The 16957-nt window shown below is 40.0% G+C and overlaps 1 protein-coding gene across 9 annotated transcripts in view; it reads right to left on the bottom strand.

Annotated features, from left to right (window-relative positions):
- The window catches only part of mark2b (MAP/microtubule affinity-regulating kinase 2b), a 70152-nt gene extending 53861 nt beyond the window's left edge, over positions 1 to 16291 (bottom strand). For 3 of the 9 annotated variants that reach the window (XM_084712453.1, XM_084712455.1, XM_084712454.1), the window contains exon 1: positions 14795 to 16286. In XM_084712453.1, coding sequence (XP_084568579.1) covers positions 14795 to 14845 — 51 coding nt within the window. In that variant the 5' untranslated portion in view covers positions 14846 to 16286. Of the gene's footprint in view, positions 1 to 14794 lie in introns of all 9 variants that reach the window. The other 6 variants (XM_084712456.1, XM_084712457.1, XM_084712458.1 and 3 more) reach the window with 5 other exon arrangements.
- Between the last annotated feature and the right edge of the window lie 666 nt (positions 16292 to 16957).

The following is a 16957-nucleotide window of genomic DNA, read 5'->3' as shown; positions in this document are numbered from 1 at the left end:
CATTATTTAATTTAATCTGATCTCTACACATTCTGTGGAGGATAATGGCAGAACTGAAAAGGTTATGGTTAGCCATTTGCACCGACACACAGTCCTAATTGGGAGCCTGTACAACTGTAAGGAGGGGGGGAAAGACACGCAGTTAGGACAGCCAGACCATGAGTTCATTAAAAGAGCTGCTCTAATGTCAGCTACATGTGAGCTTACTACCAGGTCTCCAGGCTGCCTTCATATAACTAATTTGACATGTTATCTGGGGAATGCACTGTCTATAACAAACCACCTGCTGTAATTTGCTGGAAAGATGAGTGCAGTTAATGAGCACGGTTCTTGTTAACTACACTTGTCTCAATTAAATTTTGTTTATTAATTAATCCCACCCAAATGGGCTTGACTGTACTTAAAGGGTGGTGGTACTAACACAAAGCACTTCTTAAACTTTACTTTTCTGCCTTATGAAACTACTGTTCAACAACATCCTTGACAGCAGCACTGCTGTTCCACTTGTGCACCACTTGACACAGTTTTATTAATCGATCTAAGATTTTATAATGGAATTTTCATTATTGAGATTCCTGCGTTGGGCACAAGGCTGGGTGATATGATGGTATATACTGTGCAATGGTAGAAAGACACTAACAAGAACACATGGAGTGAAACTGTAAATACAGAGGAGGAGGAATCCCAACAAAGCTGGTACTTATATGCACCTGTTAACCTCAAAACTTTTAACACATTATTGTTCTCATGTGGAACCTTATAGCTTCTATTCTGAAGGAATGTTAAATAAAAATGAAAGACTCAAAACAGTAAAAGGGTTCTCTGATATGAGGCAGGTTTTGTTTGTTTAGAGGTCCCAAATAAAAGAAAAAAATAATAAAACATGATTAAATATAGTACATTTCTTAATTATTACAAAAACAATTCCTGTTTGATATACATGATTACTGTCCTACACCACGAAAAAGATTTTGGCCGTATCGCCCACCCCTAGCCTGGCGTGGTAAAACTGAAGCAGTATAAAACAGATGGGCCTATGTCAAAGAAATTTGTGATTTTGCCTTAAAATAAAAGAGAGAAATACTCAACAATCATTAATATTGAGTCCCCACACTGAATTTAACACAATCCAATCTGGAGAGAAGACATTTCTCCTCCACTTCTACTTAATAACCAAATCTATATGTGAAACAAACAGAACAAGCAGGGTCTTTATTGGATACATAGCACAACCACATACAAAAGCTGCTGCATTATACTGAAATTTGTGGGTGGGAGGACACACACACACACACCCCTCCCGACTCTAGGTCGTGATGGCTGTGTTGCCATGGAGATTTGTCGCTTGCTGAATCCTGCCCTCTATCTCGATGTTGGTTTGTATCTCTTTCATCCTTCCTTCATTTTCTCTTGCTCCCTCCCTCCTCCCCCACCATCCTTTTTCTTCCTACCCTGCTATTCATATGTTTATGTTTCTATTTATACTCCTCTTTAATGTCAAGATGGGTTTCCAGAAAAAAAATGTATGCGACAAGGAGTTTGTTGTCCTGAAACAGAAGCATATACTGTGCAGTATCCCAATATTACCATACAGTGGTGTATTAGAAGATGGACTAAAAATCCACCTTGACACAGAACTTCAGTTGTTCTCTTTTTAACCACCATATATTGCTTCCTATATAATGCCTCTTACATATAAACATCCATTACTGCTGAAGCCACAGTTACCAACAGAAACTACTAGCTAATTACAAGGATTTCCCAACAGGGAATAACTTTGGGAGTACTCATGTGAACAACCACTCTAATGAGAGGGAAATTAAAAGGACACAAGTTAAAAACCTGCCAAGATTCCTGAGAGAAATGTTACTGCACCTGTTCGACAGTTCTTCTGATTCAAGTCATATGGGAAGCCAGTTAAACAGGACAGGGGTGTGAGAGTTTTGCATAATATATTTTTGGTAAAGGAAGGAAACCAAAGTAACAAATGCAGCACTTTTTTACACTACAGTCAAACACATACAGTATACAAAAGAGAAATTTGAATGCATGTGCTGCCCCAGGTCAGCAAAGGATCAATTTATAAAGAGCTAAAGTCAGACAAAGTGAAAATGTTTTTAAATAAGACTGAAAATCTCAAGGCATACAGTCTATAATTTATTGTTTTATCTGTCAAACCTTTTCTTGTGGTTTCTCACTATAAACCTGCCTTCTGGCATGTGTAGCCTCACTTAGTCTCATTTCTACCACATCAAAGCAGTGGCCTACATTTTGAAGTCTTTGCTTTTCATTTAACCTTTGCAAGCATCTGTCATCTAAAAAACAATTCAAGTTCCCCTTTTTTTTCCTTCTTAAATTGTGTAAGATATTACTTCAGATGCACTCACAATGACGATTTTAACAAGTCAAACTTGTCATTACGCCCATTTATCGTTTCGAAGCACAGCAGAAAATATACGTTCATGACTCACGCTTGTAAATGTCTTTTGGTGAAAAGGCAGAGCATGATTTCATCACGCCTGTGTTTTAGTAACACAATTAATCAGTAAACTACTGACAGGAGTCACTGCAGACCAGAAGTTTTCACAGTGGGAGGTCCTCAGGGGAGGTTAAGTGAATGGAAGTGAAAAAAATATTACATTAGGTATCAAAGGGAAATCACACAGAATAGCGTAAATGTGTGTGACTTGTTGAAAGAGAAATTTGGGAAGTTTTACTGTTTCCCACATTCCCAGAGTGAGAAACTAACGTGATGTGGTCTGAAGTTATGTACTGTAATATTAGGCCATCTTGGCTCAATTTGAGTGTCAGTGGGATCAAATAACATAATCATGATCCCATAGACACCTGGGATCTGAGGAAAACCAACCAAGTAAGCTAAGGATGGCTCCTTTTTCCAAGTTTTGTCTGAAAGGAGGCGCACAGTCTCAGACTTTGAAAACACCTTAATATCTAATGTTAAACCAAGGCTGTGGCGATAACAGCATTGAGTTCATTACCGTCATCAAAGCAAAATGTATTTCTGAAGGGTCATTTTCATGTTGAGATCAGCGCATTGATCTATTAATATCCCAAAGGATCAGCGCTGTCACACATAAGTCAGGAGCACAGCTTCTGATTGGTCGACAAATCAAGAACAAAGCATCTTGGGATTGCTAGTCAGTGGCAACAAACAACACACTAACAACAACAGAAAGAGGAGGAAAGGAAATAATTACAAAGAACTACACATACAACAAACTACACACTAAATAAATACAAAACTCACTCTTCTTCATTTGCATGCCCCACACACTCACACACCGCACTATTCCCTAAAGGAGCTACAATTTGCATATGACAGAATTAGTATTAGTATTAAATATTAAGGCAGTCATGGTAAACTGCCATCCCACGGGAAAATGTTGCTTTGTCACCACGGTAAGAAAAAAATCCTTACTGTCAGAGCCCTATGTTAAATCTAACTCAATATGGGCCAGAACAGTGCCAGCTGAATCAAACCTCAGTCAAAGTCGAGCAGTAATTCAGTTGTAGGGATGGAAATTTTTCCCACTGGTTAATGAACTTGTGACCACACAGGGGTTACCAACTACACTGGACAAGACACTCAATATCTGAAATGTTAGATTAGCATTTACTTTGATCTTTAATGTTAGATCTTTATGTCTTCCCCTTACTCTGATGTACCCTTAAGTCAATGTCTCATGTGTATGCTCCTTTGTATCCTCTAAAAAGAGTCTGCAGGGCGATATCTAATATACAGTAGCTCTGTAGCTAGTACATACTACATGCATACTAGCCATACAGACTCTCCACACACATCTATGGCTAAGTAAGTAAATTTGTGAGAGGCCCCTTACTTTAGCAAGGTGGTGTCACACTGGGTCGCAGTTTGCTGTGAATGTAGCGTTGTGTGTGTGTGTGTTCCCTTGAACTGGATTACCCTAGCCCCCTAGGTATGTGTATATTTGTGTGTGTGTGTGCACACATGTGTGTGTCAAATCAATTCAGAGCTGCTGTTTGCTCTGTTGCTGTCACAGTTGGGACACACTGCACAGCACTTCCTTGCATGCCCTTGTTCTGCTGCTATGCAACTGTGTGTGAGTGAGTGCGAGCCACCAGAGTAAACAGGTCTGTGTAGCTTTCACAGGGTGGCTGATTTGAAAAGCTGATGAATACATGTATAGACAGATGGAGCACAGGGTTTCCCGCAATGTTTTAGAGCAGATTTGGGCTACCTCACCTGCAACAAAGGCCACTGCCACTAACTAAAAAAAAAAAATCAAATAATAAACAAAACAGACCAAAGAAAAAACAGCACTAGTCGCTGTATGTTGGCTGGATGAGTTTGAGTACTGTTGAGGCATCTGCTAAGTGGCTTATCACATGTCATAATTAGAGTTCTGTACTCTGTACTGGGTACCAACTCTGGGTACCGACTGTGCTACCAAGCACCAATTCAGATTAATTAGTCATGCCAAAATTCTGTTGCTGGAAAGTGTATCTACAGGAGCCAGTTAAGAGAATAGAGAGACAAAGTGATGTTAGTCCTGCAGTTCTAATTCACAGTGAGTCAGGGCAATGGCAAACCAAAAGCAGTCACAAGTGTCATGAAACTTTTCAAAACCTGACACAGACAACGCTCACTCTAATACTTGTAATGTGAGATGCAAAGCTGGCCAGGGCAGCACATTTAACCTGAGGAAAACGCCTGGTAAAACACAAAATATATCTGAAAGGTGAAGAGTGTACCATGTTTGATGATAATGTGTTTGTCCCCTGCAGCAGCTGCAGCTTACATCACCATGCCTGCAGCCAGTGCCAAAATTTAACCCTCCGTGGACGATGAAACTTTAAGTGAAGCATCAACAATTCATAGACACCTCCAGGCAATCAATCAGTTAGGTGGATAAAGATGTTGCTGGAGATAACTTGGCCTTTTTCTTACTGTTTTGATTTACACAGGCTTAGCATTTTTACTAGCATTAGCTGGTAAACCACCGGCTGTGTCCATGCTATATAGTACACTAAAACAGAATGTGAGATTTATTAGTGTGTCAGATATCTTAGTATGAAAGAAATAGTGCACAACTTAGATTATATTATTTATGGAGTAATATTACACTGAAACCAGCACTGTGGGAGTGGCAACAACAACATAACAGGAAGGATGTAATGTGCTTCCTCCAAGTCACACACAAGCATTGACATATATACATAGACACCACATTAGCCTTTGGGTCTTACAATGACGGGTTTAGGAGGGGAGAGGGAGCTGGGGAGAGATTTTATATTGTGTGGTGTAGAACAAAATGTTCAAAATAAATAACGATGTTGAAATTGAGATGTTTGGACTTTGTTAAAGAAAGAGCAAAGAGCGGGAAAAAAAGTTACCAGTACCAAATTCCAGGTACCAAATTATTATGGGTTCCCACTACGTGATTTGAAGCCCAACTATCCAAACGTTACCATTCTGCCTGGCTTTCTGAATCAGTGTGACTCAGCAGAGATCAGAAAGTTTCCTCCAGTGGACGCAGCTAATCCTGCAGGATGAAAGTGGCAAAGGACTCAGATTAAAGCCTCAGAATCAAATTGGGCAACAGTTGGGGCTCACAGAAGCACTTTAACCTAGCTTTGTTTCAAAGAACGTTAAGTAGGTGAATCGAGTTGTGGTGTAAGTAACACCACAACAAACCTCTGACACAGACCGTCTTAGCCTTGGGAAATATGTTTCAGAGAATAAGCAGCATGACTACTGCTTGGGTGCAGCGGTGAGTTGACTGTTTGCCAACAAGTTTAAAGCACTTCTTGAAGATGCACCTTGATCTTAGACAATAATGAGTAGATTTTAATATTGCACCAATTTTTTTCAAAGTTTCCTAATAAAAAAGGCCACAACATTACTAAATTGCATCAATCTTTGACATCTGAACCAGTCGCCTCAAGTATTTATTTAACCTTTCCTAGACATCAAATCATGGCCTAAACATTTGATCACAGGACGACATCCAAGTGACGGCAGACTTGACATCAGTTGACTAAACAGAAACACTGAATTACACTGAGGTAGTGAGAGACAAAGTCCACACGCCTTCACCTGAATGACGTCAAGGCCTTCAAATCGCAGGTCTACAGTTTGCTGCCACACCTACCACTCGGCTCAACAGGAAAGGCCTGTTTTACCCTGCTCCCTTAGACAATCCAACACACACACAAAGCACTGAACTTCACTGCATTGTTGGATAAACACTTGGGTAGCACCTGCTTGTCCTATATTTGTGTGTCCACTGGAACTCAGGTATAAATGGCAAACAGAACTCATTAAATCCAAACGTAATTCCAATCCAATTAACAAGTAACTGCATGTGTCTGTGCAAGCAGGAGAAAATGAGGGACTGCTAGTGTGTGTGTGTGTTAGCCGGCAAGAACAAATGTGAACGTGATGGAGTGAATGATCTACTGTGTGTGTGTGTTTGCGGCAGGTTCTCTGTTGCTAGGGCCCTGGCTAGCTTTGTCTTTCTGTTCATCTGCCTAGTGACTGGTCTGGTAAGGAGAGAAGCATAATTTATGGTTTCCTGGGCGTAACAGCAACGTGTACATGTGAGTGTGTCTGTGTGTGTGTGTGTGTGTGTGTGTGTGTGTGTGTGTGTGTGTGTGTGTGTGTGTGCGTGCACACACTATAGATTGCTTACAACATGACTCATTCAATTGGAGCATGAATGAAGACAGGCAAAAAGGTGAACACTACAATATAAAAAAAAATGTCTTAAACAACATGCTTCACACGTTGGTTGCTTCTCTCTCATCTATATTGAATTTCCAGCTCAACAGCTTGCTGGGAGATTCTCTGCGATGGTTTCACACTCCCAAGGTGTCAGGTGAAATACATCAAACTGTGCTCAGCTAACCTCATATTTCCAATACAAAGTTTGCTTTGTCTTCCGTTGCTGTGGTGCTTGATGGCATTTTGAACCTGCAACCGTTGTGGTACAGGACGGTCAAACTGGAAAAGACTGAAATCTATGGCTGAGACATGACAAGATTTTTACGTTACAGTTTTTACGTCATTCATAAAATATATGGATAAGAGCCCAACTGATATGTTGGTTGGCTGACTTTATCGGCCCAATGTTGGCCTGTCACAGTTAACTAAGGTATATTATTATTGGCATATGCTGTCCGTATGAAAATGTTTTTTGTTTTGTTTTTTAAATAACCTAATGCAGACTGGTTTTCTTTGTTAGCTTTATAGGCAGCATTTCATGTATATTTGTTCATTTTTCTCATCCTGTTTTAATTTATATATAAATTCTGGTCTATTTTAGTGCCCTGAAATCATTTTGTACAATAAAGTTCATTCTTAAACTGTAAAATATCCTGCCCTATTACATATCTTTGTCACAAGTGTTTACTAACCATAAACACACTGTATACTGTATATTATATTCTGTATAAGTAATATCTGCTGATACAGGCTACTGATATTGGAATTTTTTAACTACATAATCAATGGGACCTGGATATGGATATATGGCATTTCTCCAGGCCAACAAATGGAATTTGGCATTCAAAAAACATGGGAAAATAGGTGACAAAAATGAAATAAAAATAAAAAAAATCAGGGGTAATTTTCCTTACCTAGCTTATAAAAATGAAGGCCATGTGATACAAACCTAATTAAAAAAATGTAATCAATTTATGTGATCTGGTGAGAAACGAATGTAAACATGACTTGTCTGTTTCGATAGATGACAACATCCTGTTAAGATAAATGGGCCACCTTTAAGTTCCCCAAGATAGGCAATGCTTGTAAGTGTTTGAATGAGGAAGTTGAGGCTGCTGCATTGAACTTGTGCCAGTTGCGGTGTACGAAATGACTGTCAGATGATTCTCCTTACTCCCATCTGGTACCGAGCTCTCCAATAAAACATAATAGTCCTGCCATCCCACAAGAATCCCAAAGAACCCATCACCACTCTTCCTGCTTGATAAAGTAATGTACACGTGGGACAATGTTCAGTTTATTTTATTTTATTATTTTTTTAATGACTGCACACTGAGCAATCCTGCAAAACTCCCTTCAGTAAATGGACTAAACTGGCTTTCTTAGCATTTACCAAGTTTTTGGGGGGCCTTTATACTGCGTGAAGCGCTACGGTCAGTGGTGCCCTTTGGAATACACCTGGTAGGTAAAGCAGGCCTTTTATTCGTTTATATTTCCTTGTTCCTTGTTTTATTTCAATTGGAGACAGAGGGTCTAGCATAAATAAACCTTGGGTAAACACACAAATCGAGTCCTAGTTAGTTTCTCACTTTCTCTATGACTTCTACACTGAGGAAAGGTCTCACTTAAACAAATCAATGGTTCAAATCCATCACACCTCCATGTGGGGAGGATCCTGTTCGTTCCGCTGGTGTGCAACTACCAAAACAATGAAATGGAGGATGAAGTAACAATTGAAGAGGCAGACCTGTATTTCTGGCTGCATTAGTCTGTCTTTTCAGAAGACGTGGCTCAATGAACAGAGAGGGAACATTGTACAACAGGAAATCAGACAATCAAGAGATCATGTCTGGGGAAGTAGACAAAGACTGCAAACCTACAGCAAACATGTTGACAACACAAGTTATGCAGAACACCATTTTGAACCAATGTTTCTGAAACAACATACATTGTTCTTTGTGTTTTTAATAAACCCGCTTTATCACTGGCCCCGGTGGTGGCCCAAATGTAAACATAAAACAGAAAAGACAACTTAGCACAGCTTTCCTAAATTGTGACACTTGTGTTGTTCACTTTTCACATTAAATATGGCGTGGTGTTTCCTGAAGGCACTGTTTCAGATGAAAGCTAGTTGAGGAAAGTGGCGGCACACGTCACAGTACATTATGTCCTTAAATGTTCCCAAAACTAACCAATTAAACTCCTGCTTCCATTCACACCTAAATTTTCATTGCATTTCGTTTTTTCATTTTCTGCTTTTTGTGTGTGTGGCTCTTCTGTGACAATCGTGTTAGCAGCTTAGTAAACCCATAGTTCAGTTGCCACAACATAGCGCTAGCTAGCCGGTGATGAGTGTTGTTCTGTTTTTCATAAAATGAAAGGTGCAGAGGAATCAGGATGTTTGTGGAATCTATCTTAAACTCTTCCGACTGTATAAAATAAGTACACTTTTAACTCAGATTTTATGCATTTGGTGGTGTGTTCTTTATACTATGACAGTTTTCTAAAATTAGATTAAAAAAATAGTTGGCTTAAAGAATCATAATATATCACTATATTAAATTGTGGCTCCTATATTCTGATTCAAATCGAATCATCAGATTCTTGCCAATACACTGTGTCCTACTGTAACTTTAATAGCACGGGGGCACGGTTAATGTCGAACACTTAACTGTCATATTCAAATAAGTTCGACCAGGAATTACACCAGGTGCTGCAAGGATAAGAGAACCATTAAGAATCCCAACCACATAGATAACTGCTTTCTATTCCTGTTGCAGCTGAGAAGAAGGTACCGGATGCACCAGACGAGCACTGAGAAACTCAGGAAGGGCTCTACCCTCAGGCCACTAGGATCCTAAAAGAGGTCACCACCTGAGACTGCCCCCTCCTCAAAACTATCAATGCCATTCCTATTTTATCATTTAAACTCTTTGATGTGCAAATTGAAGGAACAGGTAGGGTTCCATTTCACTGTGATTGCACCTTATATGGCTACATGTGACAAGGAAACATGGTTGATTGAACTGACAGTCAGTACCAAATCTTGTGCAACATGGCAACATGTCAGATCAAAGCCACTCAACATATCTGCGATTTCACACCATCAGAAAGGTGTCACAAGTCACTTATCTACATTTGACAGCTCTCTTATGATATTTGCCCAGCAACAGTTTCTGATTACAGGCTGGTAGTCTGTCATGGTCAGTAACTTCTATTACACACACACACACACCCAGACATTTACATCCAAGTCCATCTAATAACCATTGAGCTAACCTGATGTTAAATATTAATATAAAAACCCTTTTCTTTCCAGTTAAGTAGTCTTTTTCTGAAGATATTTACAGAATATCTGCCGTTACTGAAGAATACGTTGACTGACCAGGTCAAAATACGGCATACAGTGCGCCAAGGTCTCTGACAGGAACAGAGACAGTCATGTCAAAACTGAGCCCATCTTCATGTCTGGTGCTATTTTGTCATGTATCTTGAGACCTGACACCAAAGGCTTTCTATACATGGCCTTTAAAACAGACTGTGTTTGTGTGGGAGTATCCATCTGTGACCTTTTGCCTACAAACCCAGTTAAGGACTTGCCATGACCCTAAACTTTTTTTTTCTTCCACCCCTAAATCCTCACTTGGTGCTGAAGGATGAGTGAAGGGTGCATTCAGGCCGGCAACAGCACTACAGCCAGACAACACAAGGGCCTGTATTGGTGCAGGCATGCTGTTAAAGGGTACACAAACATGGCATACCAGGAAGTTCAGCTTGGGGGTTATTAATCACTAAGATACTGCACTTTGGTTTTATGCTCTTCAAGTCTAAGTGTGCAACTGTTAAAAGTTGTCACAGCAGCAGTTTATCTCCCTCTGATCTTCTCGTGGCTGGTGGAACAATGTTGCACATTACACACCACAGGGTATTACCGTGTACACTGGCAAGTATTTGATTGGCCGTCACAGTTAGGGTTGGATATTGTTTGGGTTTTTTCTGATGCCAGTGCTAAACAGCAAATTTGTATTCAAAATTGAACAATCCACTAACTGTCAGCAGTAAATGACAGTTTAAGCACTGGTAACAGCTAAATATATTTTGAATTGGTATTCTTAGTATTCTACAGTCCCCAGCTTCAAACTTTGGTAATTTTTTGCATAAATATTTTCGGATTTGCTAACCTGTGAAAAAGCTGCTTTCATCATCATTAGTTGTCTCCTCATTATAGATATAATAGTCAAGTCACTATGACACATTCCATCAGGTGTTTTATATCTGTTTCCCAACTCCATAGCTAGGGACGCCCACACTCTCGACTGATGTGCTCATTGTGGGGTCACAGAACCAGTCAAGCTTTAAAGTAGGAGTCTAAAAAAAACAATCATCCATCTGGATCGGTATAGTGATTCAATGTTCAATGATCCAATATGACTAGTGTAAACAGAAAATTCTTATCTATATCGTTGTCTTTGAGGTATGCCTTCATTTTGAAATTCCCGTGGCATGTTTATGTCACTAGAGTCTGAAAGAGTTTAGTTATAAAACTGTTGAATCGCAACTTAGCTGCTTTTTGTGAGTTGACATAAGCGTAACTGAAAGTGTTAAATGGGCGTAAGTTGTCTGCAGGTCTCTGAATTGAATCAAAATCGTGTTGTAGCAGACTGTGATATCAGTAAATATCCTAGCGCTGTTCAAAGAATCAATACAATATTGTATCATGGTGAAACTTGTGACTTCCACAACTACTTTCAAGTGTCACCAGAACCTTCCCAACTTTACACTCCATTCTCTTTGATTATTTGTTTCACCTCCCACCTAGTGTTGGAACTCTTTTGAGTAAAAACGCCGGCATACTTTACTGAAGCAGGCTACCTGCTTCCAAAGCCATGTAGAGTGAGTATTTCTGTGATATTACGTAGGCACATTTGGTGATGCATGTGTAACATTTGCGCCAGAGGGCAACCATTTCAACTGACAGCTCAGACATGTGACGCAGAAATGAAGCACCTTTGTCTTCATGTGTGAGTATGTCCAGTATATACCAATCATATAGGAAGGGTTTCGGTACCCAACCCTAAACACAGAGTGTTGATGGATAATGTTGAATTGAGCCAGGTCAAACTTCTTTGATGGGCTGTCTTTTTTTGTTTTTTTTTGCCAAGGCCCTCTTCAGAGGCTAAACAACCTGTAATATTCTCACGTGAGTGTACACATGTGTTACACCAATAAATTAACAACACACCAAACTCTAACTCTGACAGTCTTAAAATTCCACTGGACGAGGAGAGGCCCTTTGTGTGTATGAAGGCGCTACAGTCAAAGACTTATATAATCGACTGTATTGTTTATGACCTCTGTTCCAGGTAAGGGTGTAGCCATATAGGAATATGTGCGTGTCACCGTGTGTTGTGTGAAATCCTTTGCCTACACTTACCTACCTACATACGTACCAGCCTAACTGCCAATCTGCTTTCCTATACACTCTAATGGAAGCAGTGAACCATTGTGTGAGACAAGCCAGCACACACACACTGACACACGCAGTGAGATCATGGTATCAACAGACAACTTCCGTCAGCATTTTATTTGTACATGAAGCGAAGACAGACTAAATCTTTTAACCTTTGAGTCTGCAGCACCAACAGGTTTCCCTGTCGGCTTGTAAGAGCAGATCTGCAGTCTGGTTGGCTGTGCAGCTGCAGCTCACACACCTGGGTTGGGCTTTGAATGATTCAGGTAGAAAACCATTTGACAGAGGGTGCAGCACTTGATACAGATTTAAAAAAAAAAAAAAAAAAAAAAAGTACCATTTAGTAATGCTCCCCTCACTTTTGTTTAGGGCCGCAAATAACTATTATTTACATTATAGATCAATCTGTCTGTGTTTGATAAAATGTCAGAAAACAGTGAAAAGTCACTATTTTTCAAAGTCCAAAAAAAGACTCAAAACAGTTGCCAATTAATTTAATAGTTGACAACTAATAATTGACAAATCGTTGCAGCTTTAGGTTAAATTTCTTTTGTCGCCTTTGTCAGCATTAACTCATTTTAACCAAATGCATGCATGTACATCTGCTCCATTTATGTTTCTATACCCATCAAATCTACTGACCCACTGCTAAAACAATATCTCACCATATCCTCACGGCAACTACAGTCATATAGCCTACCTACCATGCAACAAATATAGAATGGGTTTAACTTCACACATGTGCCAACATCATCCACTAGCCACTCTGTCAATGTGCAGACACAACTTTTTCCATCCAACACTCATAAGACATGAAGCTTGTCAACAGCTGTTCAAGTCACGGTCTGTATCGGAAACTGTAATGGTTTTCATGTGAGTGTGTTGTGGTTATTTCATCATTACAATGAATCTACAGATAAAACTCTCAACAATATCAAGACATATACTGTAGTCCGACAATCAAGTGGCTTTGTTCCAGCCCTCTAATGATTTACAAAGCACAGCCAAAGGGTTTCTCGGACTTTTAAACTTTTAAAGCATACTACCAAAGTGTTTTTCTACTCAACACGCAATGTCTCTAAGTGCTTTGCAATCTGACACATGCATTAATAGTATTTATAGTGTGTTTGGGAGCCCTCTGGATAAGGGTCAGTCGTTTTAGGTCAAAAGAGGATGTGTATTGTTTGTGAGTCCCTTCAATCACCCTCTGGCCTGTATTTGTACCGAACCCATAAATAACATTTCCAGCTTAACATCTGGGAGCCAGTTTTAACAGTACATCTGAATTTAACTCTACATATGTTCGAGGAGTGCTGTGAAACCCCTTTGTCTAAAATGTATATTAACAATGAATGACACATCTTTTTTCTTACAAGGTTGCCTGTGAACCAAAAACAGTGAAATTGGGGGTTTTAAAGGCTATGTTTTCACTTCGTAAGTCTGCAACAAAAGTCAACCGTGTTCTCTCTTGGAAAGGGTAATTTCTCGAACACCACCTTAAACAACGAATTATCAGTGTTTCAAATGGCCAAGAGTGCATAAAGAACACTTGTCAAACATACACTATGGTGAAATAATATTGCATCTGACTTAAGGCTGCACAATTAGTCAAAATACTTTCAAAATCACAATATGGCCAAGTGCAATATCCAATGTTGCAATATTGCAATTTTTGCAATATTGGAATTTTTTGTAAAGGAAAAATGCGTGACAAAACAACATAATGAAGTATTGAAGTGCTGTAGAGATGCCCTGACCTTCTTGTTGTCCAGATGTAAGGAAACATGTTTGTTCGAGACAGACCCAAACCAACGTCACATCATCACAATTCTAATAGTATTCAGTGAAAAATTAAAATTGTGACACAAAAATGATCACTCCCATTAGCAAATCGCAATATCTGTCAAAATAATCACAATATTATTTTTTTTACCATATCTTACAGTCCATCATAAACATTGAAATTCAGGGGATTTAATGGCCATCCTGTGGTGTACAGGTTGCACATCATTATTACAAATTAAAACCAAATTCACAAAATGTAGCAAGTCTCGAACAAAATCAGCCTTCTTCTTCTCTCTTGGAAAAGGAGAAGCTCCCAAACACCACTTGATTGTTTTGACGCTTTAAACAATGGATTGTCAGTTCTTCCAGGAGCCAAGGGTGAATAAAGAACACTTGTCACACATAATAAATACGCATCAGGCTTATATGTGGACGCTGGTTTTCTGTACTGTCATCTTTATAGGATTCATGCAGGACTGACTGACAGGACTGTCTGTACTGCAACAGGTCAAAGTAATGAAGAGTCAAGTAGGAGGACATGCCCCAACACACAGACTAAACAGAAACCTAAATTTGTTCTTCTATTCTGCAAGGAGTGGGAAATCCAGTGTGAGTGCGTAGGCAAGCTGGTGAATCACTGCTGTGTGGCAAAGACAACAGAGACAGAGAAAAAGCAAAGAGACAACCAGAGACTTTGGAAGGCCAACCAGGGCCTCTTTCCACAGCAGATAACGATAATTCCAACTAAAGCAGATTTATGGGTAAATAATCAGCTATATCAATATGTGGAGGATTATCTTAAATGTATATCTTACCTGCCCGGTTGAATTTTCAATGACTTGCACCAGTGGGATCCTTGTTGACATTTTTGAAAAACTTGAAGTTGCCAAAAAGGGAAAAATTCAGTGTCTTTTGTGCATTTAAAATCTGTCTCGTTGATGGTAGAGGGAAATTTCCAACAGATGTCCAGTGCTAGCCAGCTAGCAGCACGACAGATAGCCCGTGAATCAACAAGTTGAAGCCCACATCAGCGGCTAGCCCAGTTAGCCAGCTAGCTAGAAACTAGCTAGCAGCAACCGCACGTCCCATGTTTGTCAACAAGCACAAAACAGGAAAAAGCAAACGTCTTCTTGAGCTTCTGCCTGGGTGTGAAAACACTCAGTTCCCAATTAGCATCTATATCAGCGACGGTGGTGATCAGCGAGCTAACTACCAGCCTGGTGCTGTGACGTTTTGGCCAGCTAGCTACTTGGGCTAGCTTGAAGAAAAGTTGGGCAATGGTTGTATTGAACAAGACAAGGTTCAATTAGGTGGCTAGCATGCTAACCTGTGAGGTTGCTAACTTACGCCTGAGGAAGCCCCAACTGTCGCCGAAATCTAAACCAAATGTTTATCCAGCGTCGTTTTCATAGCGCACTGTCGACGCCTGTTTTTCTCTTTTCGTGGCAGATGTGTTTCCTTTCAGGTTTGAAACCAGCCCCGGGGTCCACAAACTTTCAGGCCAAAGTTATTCCCGGCGAGGTCTCGACCTTCCCAACTCACACAAAACGACTCAAAATGTTCCCAGAGAGATATCCAGGGTCTGGTATCCGAAAAATAAAAGCAGCACCATGTAAAATGGTCACATGGCAGGTGAGAAACACGAATTAACGGCTGGCCAATATTAGCCCATGTAGCTAGCTAATTCAGTGTTTCTGTCGAAGCAAAGCTAGCTAGTTAGCTTGTCCTCCTGCGGCGGCCCGGGCAGCGGCGGTGACTGCCACAGAGCAGCCCACAAAACTCAAAATCCACGGAAATCACCGGCGCTCTTCCTTGTGTTGCGTGATTGGAATAAGGTCGTTCACCAGTGCTGCACTGCAGTGTGGCGATATACCAGTTCGTCCTGTCGGTACACCGACCGCTATTATTTCCGCGACCAGCCGACTGAAGGAGGAATCATCAAGTTGTAAAATCCATTATCGATAAAGAGGGGTTTTCTTGTTAGGAGGTGCGTGTGACGGGCGGCAGGGGGAGAGAGGCGACGAGCTGCGCCCGAATGCAGTCTGTCTATGCGCACGATCCTGCCCTGATACCGGAACAAGCCCGCGGCAACATGGCTGCTTGCACCACGACTGAAAGAGGAGGACTGGAGAGGGAGGGGGTTCGTCTTGTGTTCGGCTCCGCTCGGCTTTTTCCGAGCCGTTACTGGTGACCGCGATTCATCCAGGTTGGTAAATGGCAGGTGCAGAGGATTGTGTATGTCCTCCACATCCTGCCAGGGATGTACCCCAGTTAACTGATGACACAAGCCCCGACACCCAGGGGCCCTAAAAGCCCCAAAGGTTCACTTCTAGACAATGTCACTTACTTTCTGTTAATTTGATTATATGCAGATTAGTACCACTTATGCCAGACAGACATTTCTTTTGCAGAACATAATGCAGATAGATAGTTTTATTGCTTTGTTGTTGTTTTTTTAGTTTAGACAGCATTTTATGCATATTTGATCCTTTTTCTTAATTCAGGTTGTTCTATTTGTGTGTGTTTTTTTTTTTTATAGCTATTCATTATGATAAAAAATACCAGTGAAAGTTTACTATTTCATGCCCTGATGTCATTTTGCATTCTATTAAAGCCCAACTGATTTATCGAATGATATTATCTGCCTGATGTTGGCATATCACAGAACATTTCGCAGAACATAATGCAGATTGTTTTTATTTGTTAGCCTTATAGGCAGGATGCTGTGCAGATATCTTGCTCTATGTGTGTTTTTTTTATTTATAGTTATTTATAATTATTGAAATTACAGATTAAAGTTTACTGTCCTGATATCATTTTGGACAATTAAGTTTATTGTGAATTTGCAAAATATCCTGCTTCCATTAACCACTTTTGTGGGATCACTGCAAAAAATATGTTTATATATATATTCTATATTCTGCATATGATATACTGTATAAAGAATATCAACTGAAATATCAATATCAGAATTTTTA

Source organism: Lutjanus erythropterus, chromosome 23 (genome assembly GCF_056507025.1).
Source record: "Lutjanus erythropterus isolate fLutEry1 chromosome 23, fLutEry1.hap2, whole genome shotgun sequence".
In the NCBI taxonomy this organism is placed as follows: domain Eukaryota; kingdom Metazoa; phylum Chordata; class Actinopteri; order Lutjaniformes; family Lutjanidae; genus Lutjanus; species Lutjanus erythropterus.
This window is presented reverse-complemented; position numbering and strand designations above follow the sequence as displayed.